The sequence below is a fragment of the Macaca nemestrina genome, chromosome 5, assembly GCF_043159975.1.
Source record: "Macaca nemestrina isolate mMacNem1 chromosome 5, mMacNem.hap1, whole genome shotgun sequence".
Taxonomy (NCBI): Eukaryota; Metazoa; Chordata; class Mammalia; order Primates; family Cercopithecidae; genus Macaca; species Macaca nemestrina.
Genome location: NC_092129.1, coordinates 80,083,674 through 80,099,356, shown reverse-complemented (window position 1 = coordinate 80,099,356; position 15,683 = coordinate 80,083,674). Strand labels below are relative to the sequence as shown.

Sequence of the window (15,683 nt, the reverse complement as noted above, 5' to 3'; positions counted from 1 at the left end):
CCTTTGAGACATACGATTCCAGACAGTGGCAGCCTCTGATAGCTCTCTCTGCACAGCTGTACCGCTGCCAGGGTCTCCCAGCTTTAGTCAGCACTACAAAGGTACACGGCTCAGACCCTCTGGGAGGACCGAGTGAAGTTCAGAGGTCAGTCCCTTTTATTCCCCCTTAATGATTTTGTGCTGGACAATACCTAAATATTACAATATGGACATGTTTTTTTCTATTATGGAGCAAGCTTCCTTTCTTTTATTTCTTCTTCCTTTTTAGTATCTTTCATTTTAAATGATGATATTATCCATCCTTGACTACTGTAATCATAGTCAAAAAGTTGGTTTGGAGGTTCTTTTCCCCAATCACTTTGAGACAAGAAGCAAACATGTGAAGGATTTTACATTCCAACACTGTGCCTGAAAATTTACTTTCCTTAAAGTTCTACCCGTGGCCTTGTCCAGCTCAGCTGGGACACCTGGAACTAATTTTAGGGTTGCCTGGCTAAGCCCCACACTGGTATTTGAAGTCTGCGTCCTCCCTAGACTCAAGCCCATTTCACCACCTCTGAAGGTGAGTGCAGGCTGATATTAATTAACAGTGAGTTGATTCACTGGCATCTTCCAGTCATTAAAGCAAATATTTGGCTTAAAATAGCCTTCTTCCCACCTCAAATATCCAACTTTTTGCCTATTCCCTTACTCTATCTTGATTGACTCACCAGCAGTTGCATGATGGTGCATGTGGCCTAAGAACAGAGTTTGATTCTAAAAGGGAAGTGAAATACTCTTTAACATCTGCAAGTGAGACTGTTTGAACAGCAGGCCAGCCTTCAGTATGACTACATTGTTTTTCTGTCCATTGTGGTGCTGACTCAGCATCAGTTAATAAACCCTCTTGAGCAGGCTGGATTTCTCTTGTTTAATTATCAGCTTGGAGTTTTCTGAGGACTCTTAGGAACTGTTCATTCAGTTTTCCACCCCTAGCAGATCTGCCTTCTAAAAGTCCTGCTTCCTCTTGGTGCTAGCGTCCCCTCTGGCATAACATGAAATCACAGGTGGGCCAAGCAGCGAGCAGGGAGTGTGTGCTAATCATGTCCCCTAGTGGGAATTTAATTGTTCTGTACTGAGAGAGAGATTGCAGCAAGACTTTAGACACCATTTCCTGGCAAATAATCTTGTGCTTCTGCCCCTCTCCCCTAAAAAACATTCTAGAAAAGTTTTCTAAAAGTGAGGAAAGAAATTTTAAAGATAAACAGACATTTTTAGGATTTAGTTGGGCTTTTGTTTTGCTTTGTTTCATTTCTTCCTGTAAACAAATACTCAGATGTCCATTTCATTGTATGACTAAGTTGGTATCATTAGGTTGGAACTGGGTGTGTGTATGTGGGTGTGTGTGTGTGTGTGGGTGTGTGTGCACACGTGTATTTAAAATGTTAGAAAAGACATTGCAGCCTAAGTTCGAAGGAGAGGTGATTTAAAAAAAAAAAAAAACCTACCTATGGTAAGGCAAGCAGGAAAAATAGAAGACCTGGATTTCAATGATCTAAATAATAATTGAAATGGGGTGTTTGCTATAAACATTGTTTCTCTGAATTAAAGGATTCCTTGCTGAAGGCACAAGACCATTGAAGGAAGTAAAGCATCTGGTTTGTTTTGTAATGAGAAGCAGGAATGCAAGGTCCACGCTCTTAATAATAAACAAACAGGACATTGTATGCCATCATCACAGGATGTCCTTCCTTCAACAGAGGACTGACTGGGCTGGAGGAAAAGCTGGCCGGGGCTCAGAATAAGCCCCACTAATTACTGCCTCCAACCGCTTTCCACTTGCAGTGATCAGTTCAATATTCCTCTGAACTGTGAAACGACTAATGCTCTACATTTTACTTACACTCCTGGGAAGTCAGCCTGTGGGTTCTGGGAGGAGAGGAAAGGAAAACAAACATTAATATGCAGAATTATAACTTTTTCCTATTTCCCTATTTACTAAATAGTTAAAAGAGGAAAGTTCGTTCTGCCAAGTTTGAACGTTAGCAGGAGAAATGGAATGTTACAACTTTTGGGGCGGGGGGCGGGGAAACGTGCGTTACATACACAACAGCTTGAGGACCAGACAGCTCCACTGTATTACATTAGCTGCAAAAACAGTTTAACCTACTCTTTTGAAGTAAGAGTTGTGTCTTTTGTACCCGGGGAATTGAGCTGAGAAATTACAAAATGTGTAGTCAAATTTTAAGTTTTCTTAATTTAAGGAACGTGCGCCCCCTAATTCTGCCGCGCCAGGAAGGAGGGCGATCTGGAGTGTTTAGAATACAATAGAGCCCAAGTAAGCGTTGAGGTTAAGTGCCTTCAAAGGGAAGTAAGAAGATTCCAAGTCAATGTTGAAATACACATGCGAAGAGAGGAAGCTCTCGGCGGCTGTGCTCGCAATCTGGGGGAAAGCCCTGGGCTCGGCCAGGTGGTGTTGGCCACGTTGGCCACGCCCCCACTTCGCGCAGCCGAGTGGCTAAGGAAATCTTAAGCAGGGAGGGGAAGCCAGACGGTTAACACAGACAGTGCTGCCGTGACACTCGGCCCTCCAGTGTTGCGGAGAGGCAAGAGCAGCGAGCGCGGCACCTGTCCGCCCGGAGCTGGGACGCGGGCGCCCGGGCGGCCGAACGAAGCGAGGAGGGACCGCCAAGGTGCGCGTCTGTACGGCTCAGCCCGGCGGGGGACGCGGGGAGAATGTGGACTGGGTAGAGATGAGCGAGACTTTTCTCAGATGTTGGATATTTGCTTGGAAAAACGTGTGGGTACGACCTTGGTAAGGAAATTGAAATTTTTTTTTTTAATTCTGAAATTGACCTGAAAACTTTCTTTTCTTTTCCTTATTATTATTATTATTATTATTATTATTATTATTTGCTGATGTCGCAGTAGAAACATGCTTCTGCTTTAGTGCACTTAGTGCTGTCAAACATTTGTGAGACTTTCCTTATGAATCATTAACCCTTTCAATTCTAGACATAATTGCCAATTCATTGAAATTTCAGTAGTGGTTCCAGCTCACACTCGTCAAACTATTCCGGGTTGGCTGAAGTTTTCAATTTTATTTTATTTTTAACATGTATTTGGCATCATGGCTCTACATGTTGGAACTAAATAAAAATAAGCAGGTTTGCTTAAATCATAACAGGGAAAAACAACTTTGCATCCAACTTTTTTTTTTAAGAGCATCCTATTTAGAGAAGTGGAAGAATGTAAAAACCTCCTTGAAGGACTTCCACAGAATGTTATGTTTACATTTTAACAAGTACACATTCTTACATGGAAATGATACCCATATTCCTCATTTTTATCAAACACGTCTATATGAGAAAGCCCTTACAGAAGTTGTTTACCTTTTCTGGCCTTTGGAAAACACTTTTCTGAGTGTGAGGGAGGATTTGGGGGAATATCCTCATCAATGTACAAGTGGAAGCAGAGCTTGTCCTCCAAGTCTTCTAAATTTGTTAGAACTTTAGTTACAGTAAACTGTAGTACATCAGTGACTTCTGGGAATTCATACACTTTCAGATTTAAATGGAAAGTGCTATTTGTAGCTGAGGGCTCCTAAAGGAATTCTCTCCAGGGAATTTTAGTGAACAGTTTTATGTTTTGTTTTTGCCTTTTCAATTTGGTGTGAGATGCTTGCAAGTCAGAAGACACTGCAGGCTGTTTTCCCCTTCACCCATTTTTCCTCCTCTTTTCCTGTGGTCCAAGTGATTTCTAAGAGGCCGTAGCTCAGTGATGCTGGCAGGATGCAACCCTTTTCAGTCTTCCATGTGAGAGGATGAAAGAGAGCTCGCAGCAGAGGGAGGAGGCAGTTGTTTTGAAAGTTGTTTTGCGTTGGGAGCTGGTGGGAAAGTTCAGTCTTCCCCATTTGGAAAAGGCAGGCTGGGTTCCGCTCCTGCACCACACGCGCTTTCCATTTTTAGCTTCATTCAGAGGCAGACAGAGCTCCTTCCTCTTCCTCTCCTTGTTTGTGACACTTTTCTGAGGCAGCTTTTCCACAGTGTCGAGGGTCTGGCGGCCATGACCCCAGGCATTCTGGGACACTGAACTGTGTGCCCAGAACATTTTTCTGCCGTGAGAGGTAAAGCCAGGGATTGTTCAGAGGTGATTTTTTTTTTTTCCTTTTCCCCACAGTGAGGTTGCCACATTCTTTTTTTTTTTTTAGAGTAGCATTTTAAAACCTTGTTTCTTTTCAAGGCAGTTTACTTTATACGGCTTTTTGGCTCTTACTCAACTGTACCAAGCACTCTGCATCTGCTTTTAAAGTCTTCAGACTACTGTATTAGTCATAGCCTCTCAGAGGGAGCCACAGGAACGGCGGGACAATGGGGATTAAAGGCCTTTCCCTTCTCTTCCAGGCTGCCCCCAAGTGTAGCTCCAGCGCTGTGAGGTTTCAGGGATTGGCAGAGGGGACCAAGGGGACCATGAAAATGGACATGGAGGATGCGGATATGACTCTGTGGACAGAGGCTGAGTTTGAAGAAAAGTGTACATACATTGTGAACGACCACCCCTGGGATTCTGGTGCTGATGGCGGGACTTCGGTTCAGGCGGAGGCATCCTTACCAAGGAATCTGCTTTTCAAGTATGCCACCAACAGCAGAGAGGTAAGCCTCTGGTTTATTGACGAAGAAGATTGGGGACCTGGCGCCAGATCTCCCTACTAACCCTTGAGGCCTTGTATTATCTCTGAAAACCTCTGAGAATCTGTAAGTATCAGTAAATAATTGATTGCTTGATTCAATTCTTGCATTGCTTTCTTTCTCTTTCCCTAAACCATTTCCTTCTTATTTCCTCCAGCCTTCAACTGTTCCATACTAATTAGTAAACAGTTAAATATTTTGGCAAATTGACACGTCTCAGAAAAGCAACTTGCAGCATAGGGTGGGTGAAATTGTCAGTGAACTTCAAGAAAGCTCTGGGCCCACTGGCCCTAGTGCCCCTGTTGTATAATATCTCTTAAGGGAGAAAACATTTTCTTAGAAAAAACAGTTTTAATGATTCTTTTGTCTGTCTTTGGTAATTAGTTGGCTTTATTCTTTTTAACGAGCCAGCTTTATTAGCTGGGTTTCTAAAATTATTCTCAAAACTTTGACGTGTTTATGAAGTGAAGTGATGGTATAAGCCGAGAAAGGGGGTCATGTAAAAGTGTCCTCTGTCCGGATGACTTCAGAGCTAACCAGTGTTTATCTGCAGCAGCTCCTTTGCTGGGGCTGGGCTGACAGGCCAATTCCTTATTGGCCTCTGAAGTGGGTACACTCTTTGTTGTTTCAAAGGGGATGAAAACCCAAACTTGGAATGAGCAACTGATGTGTGTTTACCTTTATATAAAGCTTATAGCTAGGCGTGCTGTTCAGCTGTGAAATAACTTGCAGAACCACCTCTTGTTTTCAGAATTTGGCTTACTATAGCTGTACTTACTAGTCTACTACTGGGTTGCGTTGGATGAAATGACCCCTCAGCAGGCTCCCCATACCACCATGAGCACAGAGCACTGTCAGTTCTATTACTTCCTTCAGAAAGTAGGGAAAGGGGATGATTGGCCCTAGGAATCCAGAATTTGGTACTGGGACTGTTGCTTACAGCCATGTCAATTCACTTTCCCCCTTCCCTAAGGAATATTATTTGAAGCAATCCGGGAGACTGGGAAACTCTTTGTCTCTTTCCTGTTTGTGTGTCTGAATGCAGTGTTTTTGGTGAGGGGGAGACATAGCTGTCTAAAATTAAATAGAGCCACGATGCTCAGTCTTTCTTTTTTCCCCCGCTGCTGGGTGAATGGAGGCAGATTTTATAAAAAATAAAATTTAAATTCTAGTTGTACGTGAATGTTACCAAAAAATTTAACCCCAGAGGTCAGCCTTAATTATACCTCTTTCTGAAAGTAATGCTCTTCTTAATAGAAAGTCTCTCAATATGTGGCCTTGGAATGAATGTAGAATTTGTTTGGGTATATAAGGTTTGACGATGGCTTTAAAAGGTGTAGTGTGTTTTTTCCCCATATCAAGTTTGACCAGATTCATTTGTGCCGTGTTGCCCTGTCCAGCCCTTTGGGACTGAAATAAAAATTTCCATTCTGTGGGTCATCTTTGCCTTTTAATTCTATAATGTTCTTATCCTTAGTTCAGCTCTTAGCTTAAGTTTTTCAATTTCCATCATTCTCCTTTAAAATCATAGCTAAGTCAAGTAATGCTCTTAAATCATTTTAGTTCAAGGTTCAGAAAGATAGTCACTTACCCAAAGGCATATAGGCAAAGCCAGCTCTGGGACTTGAAGCAAAGTTCTTCTGACTTCTCCAATGAGTGCTTCTCGATTATGCTACACTAGCCCCTCTTGGTGTCACTGTGGTTTTAGTTATCATCTTAACATATTTCAGACCAATCCTTAAGCTATTTTGTTTTTTTTTTTCTCTCTGAATGTAGAACTTCCTATTTCAATATATTAAGCAACCAAAAAACAGACAGTGCCTGTGTTCCTGAAGAGGGTCCTTTGAAACTAACCTAAGAGGTCAGGGTTCTCTTATCCTATTTCCCTATCTTGCATTTAACTGAAGCACTTGAATAGAGGATAGTATATCTTTAAAACCTAATCATAAAGTCAAGCAAGGAGTAAGCTTGCATGTAATACTGTCTTAAGCTTACTCTGGAATTTGTACCTGTTTTTCTGTTTCTCTCCTTTGTTTTTGAACTTTGGGAAAGGACAGCTCCCTTTAGAAGGTGAAAGAAGATGGTGGAGTTGAGCCATTAAGGGTAGGATAGCTGCAAACCAGTTCCGGGACAGCAACATTAAGGACTAATGAAATGTTTACATTATCTTTATTCAGTTAGTTCTTTAAGTTCCATGAGCCATTGAAATAGGAAGAGTCTTTCTATATGTACTTTTTATCTGACTTATTAATCTTGCCCTTCTTTAAATGTTTTCATTTAAATAGCAAAAGATGTTACAATATGTACTATTGTGCTGACATACTGGGGAATTTTTTTTTTTACAAGACCATTTTTCATTATGAATTTGTACAATGTGTCAGCACCTTTTTTTTTTTTTTGGTTAAAACAAAACATACAAATCATATTTCTGATCTTGACCCTCATTTTTAGATTGGGTTTAGAATCATTCAGCACCTTTAATGAAACTGTTCTTACTTCCTATTTCCAGAACTAAAATCAAATATAGACCTACTATTCAAAACTTTGAAAATGTTTTAAACTGATGGGTTATTCTTTTATGGGGGTTTTCCCCATGTCCTCCTGAAATAATCTCTTATGACTACTTGACTACAGAAAAATCAGTTCAAGCATTTATATTTCAGAAGTGTTGCCCTGTAGAGTTTCTGCCCTCGGTTGAGACTGCTTGCACTCAAGAGGCACCGTGGCTCTTTGAGTCTAACCTCCCTGTATTGTGGCTGATAAACATCAGACAGATCGTGAGGACTCCCTTGGTGTCCATTCAGATCGAAGTCCATTATTAACTCAAGCCATCTGTAAAAAGTATCTAACCATAACATGCAATTCCCTCTTCCTACTGCCTTTTATTTGAGAAATGATGTACCAAGGCATCACCGTGTTTCCTTTAATAAAAAGATAATGAAGAAGGAAACCTTCTTCAAACAACTTTGTTCACTTCACTCCTTTTAAAAATGGGGTGATTGCTGGGTGTGGTGGCTCATGCCTGTAATCCCAGCACTTTGGGAGGCTGAGGAGGGCAGATCACCTGAGGTCAGAAGTTCAAGACCAGTCTAGCCAACATGGTGAAATCCAATCTCTACTAAAAATACAAAAATTAGCCGGGCATGGTGGCAGGCACCTGTAATCCCAGCTACCTGGGAGGCTGAAGTAGGAGAATCACTTGAACGTGGGAGGTGGAGTGAGCTGAGATCATGCCATTGCACTCCAGCACAGGCAACAAGAGTGAAACCCTGTTTCTAAATAAATAAAATAAAATAAAATAAAATAAAAATGTGGTGATTGCAGGCTGAAGGTCTTGGTCACTACTGAGTTCCAATCCTCTCAAGACAAACATTCATATGGTCAAAACAGAATTATAATCTAACGAGTCATTCTTACAGAGTGGGATTCGGGGAGGGAAAAGAGATAGCTAGTAATTTAAATGATCTTAATGTAATTTGGGGAGAGGATGATCAGATGACATTTAGACTTGGATACTGTTTCTGCTTCAAACCCACTGCTGTGTGTGTCTGTTTGCATACTCTAAAAAAGGAATTTGCAGGGGGGGAAAAAAAAAACAACACCTATATTGTTCTTGTTATCAGACTTCCATTAAGCACTGCAACTCAACCCATCCTAAACTGTAAAATCTCCTTCATTGTGTAAAACTAAAAAGAAGCCCTGTGTTTTGTCCGGAAGCTGTGGATGGCAGGGTGTGTTCTGTAACTGAGGCCACGGACAGAGACAAATCTGCTCAAGTGGTGGAGGGGTCTGCCCTGCACATAAAGAGCTTCTGTAGGAGCAGGTGAAGCAGGGAGGTATTGAAGCCCAGTGTCCTCTCGCTGTTCGTTTATAGAAGGCACACAGTGGCCCGTCCCCAGCAGTAATTCTTTAGGACCCTGGTCAGTTCCAGTGAAGTTTCCTTCCTGAGTTAGGTGAACACATTCTTTGTCTTTTTAGCACTATGAAGTTTAAGGCACACACCAGGTTCCTTCTTAATATTTGCTTGGTTCAAAGACAGACTGTTACAAACTATGGGTCAGGGAGATGGGTAGTCTAAGATGCACATTCTGGATCTTTCTAGGACCAGAGGGAGACTTAGTACTTGGTTTTTCACTTCCCTTTAAAAACAGTCCTGATTCCTATTCCCCCTCCAAAGTTACCTGGACAAGCACAATAGTCTTAGAGTTTCAGCTTTTATGGCGTCTGTGAATAATGTCTCAGACGTGCATTTGAGATGAAGATGTTTATTGTGTATTAGAACGCTAGACTTAGAATGGATATAGGTGGTTTGTAAGCACCTTCCAGTTTTGAAATTTTATGATTTTGTATCTATCTACAGCTGTGAGTTTCTATGTGCCCTATAGCACTGTATGTAATTGAAATTTAAAATATTAGGGCTCTGTCCCTTTCCTAATGATAACCTAATATTGAAGCTCTTTAATTTGTCTGGGGTTTGAGGATTATCGTAGACCTCTCTTCCACCACAGAGCCTTTTCTTTTTAATTGTTCTCCTGTCTGGCCTGTTGAATTGTGTTTGTAAGGTTAGAGATGGCAAGAGCTACTTCCGGTGCTGCTTTATAGCTCACTAGTGACGAGTCCATAATTGTGCTCAAAAAGGTATTGGGTAGCTTATGCTTTCTAGCTGACTTCTTTTTGGGCACAAGAAAATGTGTGTAAGATTGATAACTGAAAACCTAGAGGCCCATTCTGTAAAAGAATGGCAATTTGGAAGAAGAACCACGACCTCAGTGTAGTGCTCCTTGTTGGTAATCAAGCTGTGACTCCCAAGACATCATCTGTCAGAGACTATAATTTAAAACAAAGTTGATGAACCAGTTGAGTGCCTTTCTTAAAATTACTGCTGTAAAGTTGATATGTTGAAAATATCAACTGCTAATTATTGGCTCACCAACAAATGGCATGATTTGTTTTTCCTGTTTGTCATTCTAATATTACGGAATAATCACTGAAATATGAATATCAAATGATTTGCATGTCATAGAATTCAATTCCATGAATTTTCCAAATTAGATTTTATAATATGTCCAAAACATTGAGCCTCTGAATAAGTCTACTAAAGCTTTAGATATATATATATTTATATCTCAAGACTGCTCTGAGATACTCTTGTCCCCAGTAGTTTTACTGCCAACAAATACCAATAATGACAAACGGTGATTAAAAGGGCAGATAGATGTAAATGAAGGCAGAGGAGGAGGATGAAATGAACATCTGCTTTTTTCAGCTCTCTGACAGAAATTCATAAAGGACCAAAAATAACACTCTTGTTTCAACTTGTGTTAGGTGTAGGAAAATTTTCTTTTTTTCTCTTTCCAGTCTGAGTATGCTTCATTGATTTGTATATTGAATACTAAATTGTTTCAGAAAAAAAAAATCATTGGCTGATGAGACACTTAAATGAGAAAAGCTAGTCTGTCACAGGCATGTAGGTGTGCCATATCTATTTAAATAGAGGTTTAAATTATTGATGAGACTTAATGAGGAACTGGTGTATATTGTAACCAGAATAGTAGATGCCACTGTGAACAATCTGTGTGCATTGATGGAGTCACATATTTGAGTCTACCATTTCAGGTACATGAAAGCACAGGAGCTACTGGGGATATAAAAACTGGAAAATAAACATTATCATCTATTACCACTCCCTCCTCCTTGGTCCATTTTAGTAAAGAATTCAGTCAAGTGATTGGTAGGCTGTCTTGAATGAGAAGAAAATAAAAATAGGAAAGCGAGAGAATAAAAAACTGTGACTGCAAACTATTGTAAAGGACTACTCGCAGAGGAGTTCTATTGAATAGTGACGAATTGCTTCCTGATTCATGGTTGGTGATTTACCCTCTCAAAGAGAAGTGTATTATTAAGGAGGAACTGGTATAGTTAACATGTTTCTTTAGCAAGGCCCTACAAAGTTAAAATGTATGATGCATCCAGTCTGAGGTCATTTCCTCAGATCTTAGAACCTACAGCTTTCCTCAGTATAAACTCAGTTTCAAAGGAGGGCTTTTGGCCAGGCATGGTGGCTCAGCCTGTAATCTCAGCACTTTGGGAAGCCGAGGTGGGAGTATCGCTTGAGTCCAGGAGTTTTGAGACAAGGCTGGGCAACATGGTGAGACCACCCTTCTCAACAACAACAAAAATTAGCTGGGCGTGATGGTGCATGCCTGTAGTCCCAGCTACTCAGGAGGCTGAGGTGGGAGGATCGCTTGATCCTGGGAGATCTAGGCTGCAGTGAGCTAAGATCAAGTCACTGCATTCCAGCCTGGGTGACAGAGGGAGACCTTGTCTTTAAAACACAAACACACACACGAGGGCCTATGACCACTCTTGAGTAGAAGACTCGAGAACAAAGTAGAAGACCAGAGAAGAACAAAGTTACTTGAAAGATCTCTTATTAAAGAGAATATACAAGCTATGAAAACACACATACACACACACACACACACACACACACACACCCCTCATCTGGAATGAAAAAAACATAATACATTTGGTTTCTGGTTCCTTAGGCTGTTATGGAACAACCAAAGAACATTATTTTGGTTTCTGAGGTCAAAACTATTTTATTCCCCTCAAGCACACTATGCTTATGGTTTGAGGGAGAATGAGAAATAGGAAACTAGAAACAGGCTGAAATGATCTAATCTTGACCATCTAATTCTGTAGTGTCTTATTCTCATTCTAAAAGAGAATGGCTGTCTTCTCTGTTCTAGTATAAAAAGTCATGATAAAAATAAAGGATCCTTTATTACCAGACAGTAATCCCCTAGACTGTTTTAATGCTTGGTTGAGTATTTGCTTATGATCTCAGACTTTAAAAGATGGTCTCCTATGGTGAAACTTGTTAATTATGTAGGCATTATTAATGTCTGTTCTACTTATCAAAATTTTATCATTGTTAGTTGTATTACCACTTGACAGTCCAATTTATTTAATTGAAAGATTGGTTAACATTTTACAGTTAAAGTAATTGTTTCCTGTGTTTTTTCCTGTTTAGGTTATTGGAGTGATGAGTAAAGAATACATACCAAAGGGCACACGTTTTGGACCCCTAATAGGTGAAATCTACACCAATGACACAGTTCCCAAGAACGCCAACAGGAAATATTTTTGGAGGGTAAGTAAGGGAAATTTCTTCAGATCCATTAAATGTTAGGAAAAAATGGAGCTAAAAGAGCTGGGTGGCTCACCTCCTTTCTCATCCCGTGCTGAGAAATGCTGGGGCTCACCCATAAGTATCTGGCATCCCCATGGACACAGGGAATTCTGAACAAATGTGATGAAACCGATTAAATGTTTGGCCTGTAGGTGGTTAGTGATGGAGATATGGGCTATATGTGAATCTTGATTTTTGCAATTCATTAGAGCTTTGTAATGAAAAGAAACAGTTTGTTGCTTGCTTTAAGGATAGGTTCATTTGCATTTCTCTGCAAGGAAGTAGTAATGAGTCACCACACCTTAGATTTCACCCCTTTTTGATTTCTTGCTGACTTTAATTGAATGGAAGAGTTATCACAAATGAATTATCTTTTTTTTTCTTCTTTTTTTTTTTTTTTGAGACGGAATCTCACTCTGTCGCCAGGCTGGAGTGCAGTGGTGCGATCTCGGCTCACTGCAACCTCTGCCTCCTGGGTTCAAGCGATTATCCTGCCTCAGCCTCCCAAGTAGCTGGGACTACAGGTGCTTGCCACCATGCCCAGTTCATTTTTGTATTTTTAATAGAGATGGGGTTCCACCATGTTGGCCATGATGGTCTCGATCTCTTGACCTTGTGATCCGCCTGCCTCGGCCTCCCAAAGTGCTGGAATTACAGGTAGGAGCCACCACGCCCAGCCAGGAATGACACAAATGAATTACCTTAAAAGTAAATGCCATTAAGAAAGGATAGCTGGAAGATGGGTAGAGGGGAATGGAGGACCACAGAACTAGTCCTATTTAAATACATGTGCACTGTAAACGATTCCATTTGACAATAGGTTAATTATCTCATAGCATAAGGAAAATGCTTAACAGTCATGCAAGATGATGAGCTTTCCTATAGAATCCAACCAAAAGATCTAGCCAGTACAATTTCCTTTGCTATATTAGGGCTAGAAAGGCCCCCAGAGGTGAACTAATTAGATGGAATCCTTGAATAAAAGACTAGATTAGCAGTGAACAGAAAAAAGACAGATTGCTTTCCTTCTTCCCATAGATGTCTCAGGGATATTTCGTTTCCTCAGAAGATAAAGATATGGTTATTTAAATTTAGTAAGCGTTTTTGTGCATACTTACATGAAATGTACATTATTTGAATTCTTTAAAAAGAAACAGCTGCATGATAACCAAAATTGCTATGCTTGCTTTAGCTGGTATTTTTGCCTAGAACAATTATCGTTCGGGCAAGAAGCTATTCCTAAGAAACAATATTCTTAATCCAGGAAGTTTTGCATTTTTAGAAATGTATCTTACTATCTCCCAAGCAAAAGAGGGTAGTTACATATTCACTAAGAATCATGTGCTCGCAATTTTTATTTAATAATTATTCCTGCTTAAAATACATTAATCACCTGACTTATAATGGTGGAACCATGAGTGCATTTTTGCCTTTATTGTCAATAAAGTCTTCTCAGAAGTGAGCCATAAAGGTGCATAGTTCTTGGAGTTAAAGGTCTGAATTAAGACAATCCAGCATAAGTCTCATTAATGTATGATTATTTTGAGAAAAGGCAAGAAACACCTAAAAATCTCCCCTCACTGTCCAGTTCCCTGTTTCATTTAAAGATTCACTATAAGAAACTGAAAGGCTTTCCTTGGGAGGATTTATTTGAATCAGTCTTTCACATGCAAAGGATATTGTAGAACATCCCGGTTTTGCTGGCAGGAATATGAACATCTGTTGTGAGGAAAGAAAAAGTTTCATGCAAATTACACAGCCAAAGAAGGGATGTTCAAGTTGAGAAACCAGTGACATTTCTTGTAACTGTACTATGAATCAGCACATTTTAATCTACTAGATAATATATGGAAGTTCAGGAAGGTGGTAGGAAACGGTGTTCATTTTACGTATGCCTTATTGTATTTTATTGTGTGTGAGTGGCTTCACGGCATCGACATTGCTGTTTTTAAATGAGGATACAGTAAATTGCAGTCCGAGGAAGGCTAACTGGAATCAACATACCCGTAGCTTTAGAAAGCAGTTTCCGCCCCAGCGAAGAGTGCAAGAGCGATGGAACCCCATGTTCCTGGAAGTTTGCACATCAGAGTAAACAAACTTGAAAACCCCTCTTGATAGCAGAATTCACCCAGCCTTGTTCCATTTTCTCTTAACAAAACACACCGCAAAAGCTCTCACAAGCTGCTTTGATGAAGCCACATGTATTTCCCCCTTCACAATTTACAGGAAGTTACTCTTAAAAGAAAGTGATTCTGGTGTTTACCGCCTGTGTTAAAGGGACAGAGTTCCTTTTTATTTCTGATAACGTTTGAACGAAATACAGAAACTATCTGTAGACTAGCACAGTCGGTACGTGAGTAAGGAAAAGCAATAACCTGCTATCCGGTGAGCGCAAAATTCCTGCTACGAACAGTGCCTTACTACTGCTTGGAGACTGCAAGTCGCAGATCACACTAGGTATTGACTGATTGTATATGTATAAGGGCATTTCTTAAAGTCTAAAGTAAAGGTGGTACCTCCTAAAAAGAGGGAGAGAGAAAAAACTCTGTGTGGAAGGATAAGGAGTGTGTTGATAGTTTCAGTAAGAGTGTACATTTTAATTTTTCTTCTTCCTCTGCCTCTTTGCCAAGTATCGTGAGTGCATCTGTTAACCAGAAGTAGTATTACTCTAGGACAAACTTCGAATTCTTCATTCTGCGTTGCCTTTAAGGAACAACATACTTTCTTCCTGTTCTTTTTCCAAAAACACATGCCTATGGCTCTGTGTGTGGTGTTTTAGCCAGCCTCCTCCCAGATAAGGGGTTCCCTCTTCCCTCGTTTGAATTAAAAGGAAAGTGCAAGTCTGGACATGTTTATCAAGAGGAAAAGTGACTTCTCAGTAATAGACTGTCAGATTCTGGCTGCTGCCCCAGTATTCACTTTGTTATGGCAGGTGAAGTTCACCTTTGCCCCACCCAGTGTTTCCACAAAAAGGCAAGGTTCCAAGTATTCATATGAACAAGTGTTACTTTAGGACTTGGAGGGTTGGGGGTGGAGGATGTTTGCATAGTTGAAGCCTTGGGCGGGGGTGTAGGAAACGGCGAGTACAGAGGCCATAGAAAAAGCTGAGACTCAGTTTGACGTCGTCAGCCGGCTTGGTCTTCTACCCAGTGACTCAAAGCACTAAAAGTCAGCATAATCGGAACTGAAGTCAGTAGCATCGCCCATTTGCCATTCACTGCAATAGCAAAAGTAGTACTCTGTGGTGGGTTAATCGGTTTGAGGCAGCTCCTTAAATGAACATTTGTGTTTCATTTTTCTGTTATTTTCCCGAACATGAAAAGACGATAAAACTGAAATGGAAAAGGTAACTGACAAAGTGTGCCTTACCTGTTTCCGTCCTGATTTCTGCTGATTCAAGACGATTCTGGCTAAGCTGATTTGATTCTTTTTCTAACTAGGCAGTAGGGGATCAGAAATCACACACGGTACCGGCTGTGTTTCTTCTGAGAGGTGCTGGGGAGCTTTGGGGTTGACTTCCTTTTACATGCCTGTCTTCTCTTTCGGACAGATCTATTCCAGAGGGGAGCTTCGCCACTTCATTGATGGCTTTAATGAAGAGAAAAGCAACTGGATGCGCTATGTGAATCCAGCGCACTCTCCCCGGGAGCAAAACCTGGCTGCGTGTCAGAACGGGATGAACATCTACTTCTACACCATTAAGCCCATCCCTGCCAACCAGGAACTTCTTGTGTGGTATTGTCGGGACTTTGCAGAAAGGCTTCACTACCCTTATCCCGGAGAGCTGACAATGATGAATCTCAGTAAGTGGATTACAGAAA

General features: G+C 40.8%; 1 protein-coding gene across 6 annotated transcripts in view; it reads left to right on the top strand.

The window, feature by feature from the left end:
• The window catches only part of LOC105478777 (PR/SET domain 1), a 116,893-nt gene that overhangs the window by 90,844 nt on the left and 10,366 nt on the right, over window positions 1–15,683 (top strand). The window contains exons 1-4 of one of the 6 annotated variants that reach the window (XM_011736415.3): window positions 2,253–2,794; window positions 4,383–4,631; window positions 11,704–11,823; window positions 15,413–15,665. In XM_011736415.3, coding sequence (XP_011734717.2) covers window positions 2,753–2,794; window positions 4,383–4,631; window positions 11,704–11,823; window positions 15,413–15,665 — 664 coding nt within the window. In that variant the 5' untranslated portion in view covers window positions 2,253–2,752. The other 5 variants (XM_011736412.3, XM_011736414.3, XM_011736413.2 and 2 more) reach the window with 5 other exon arrangements.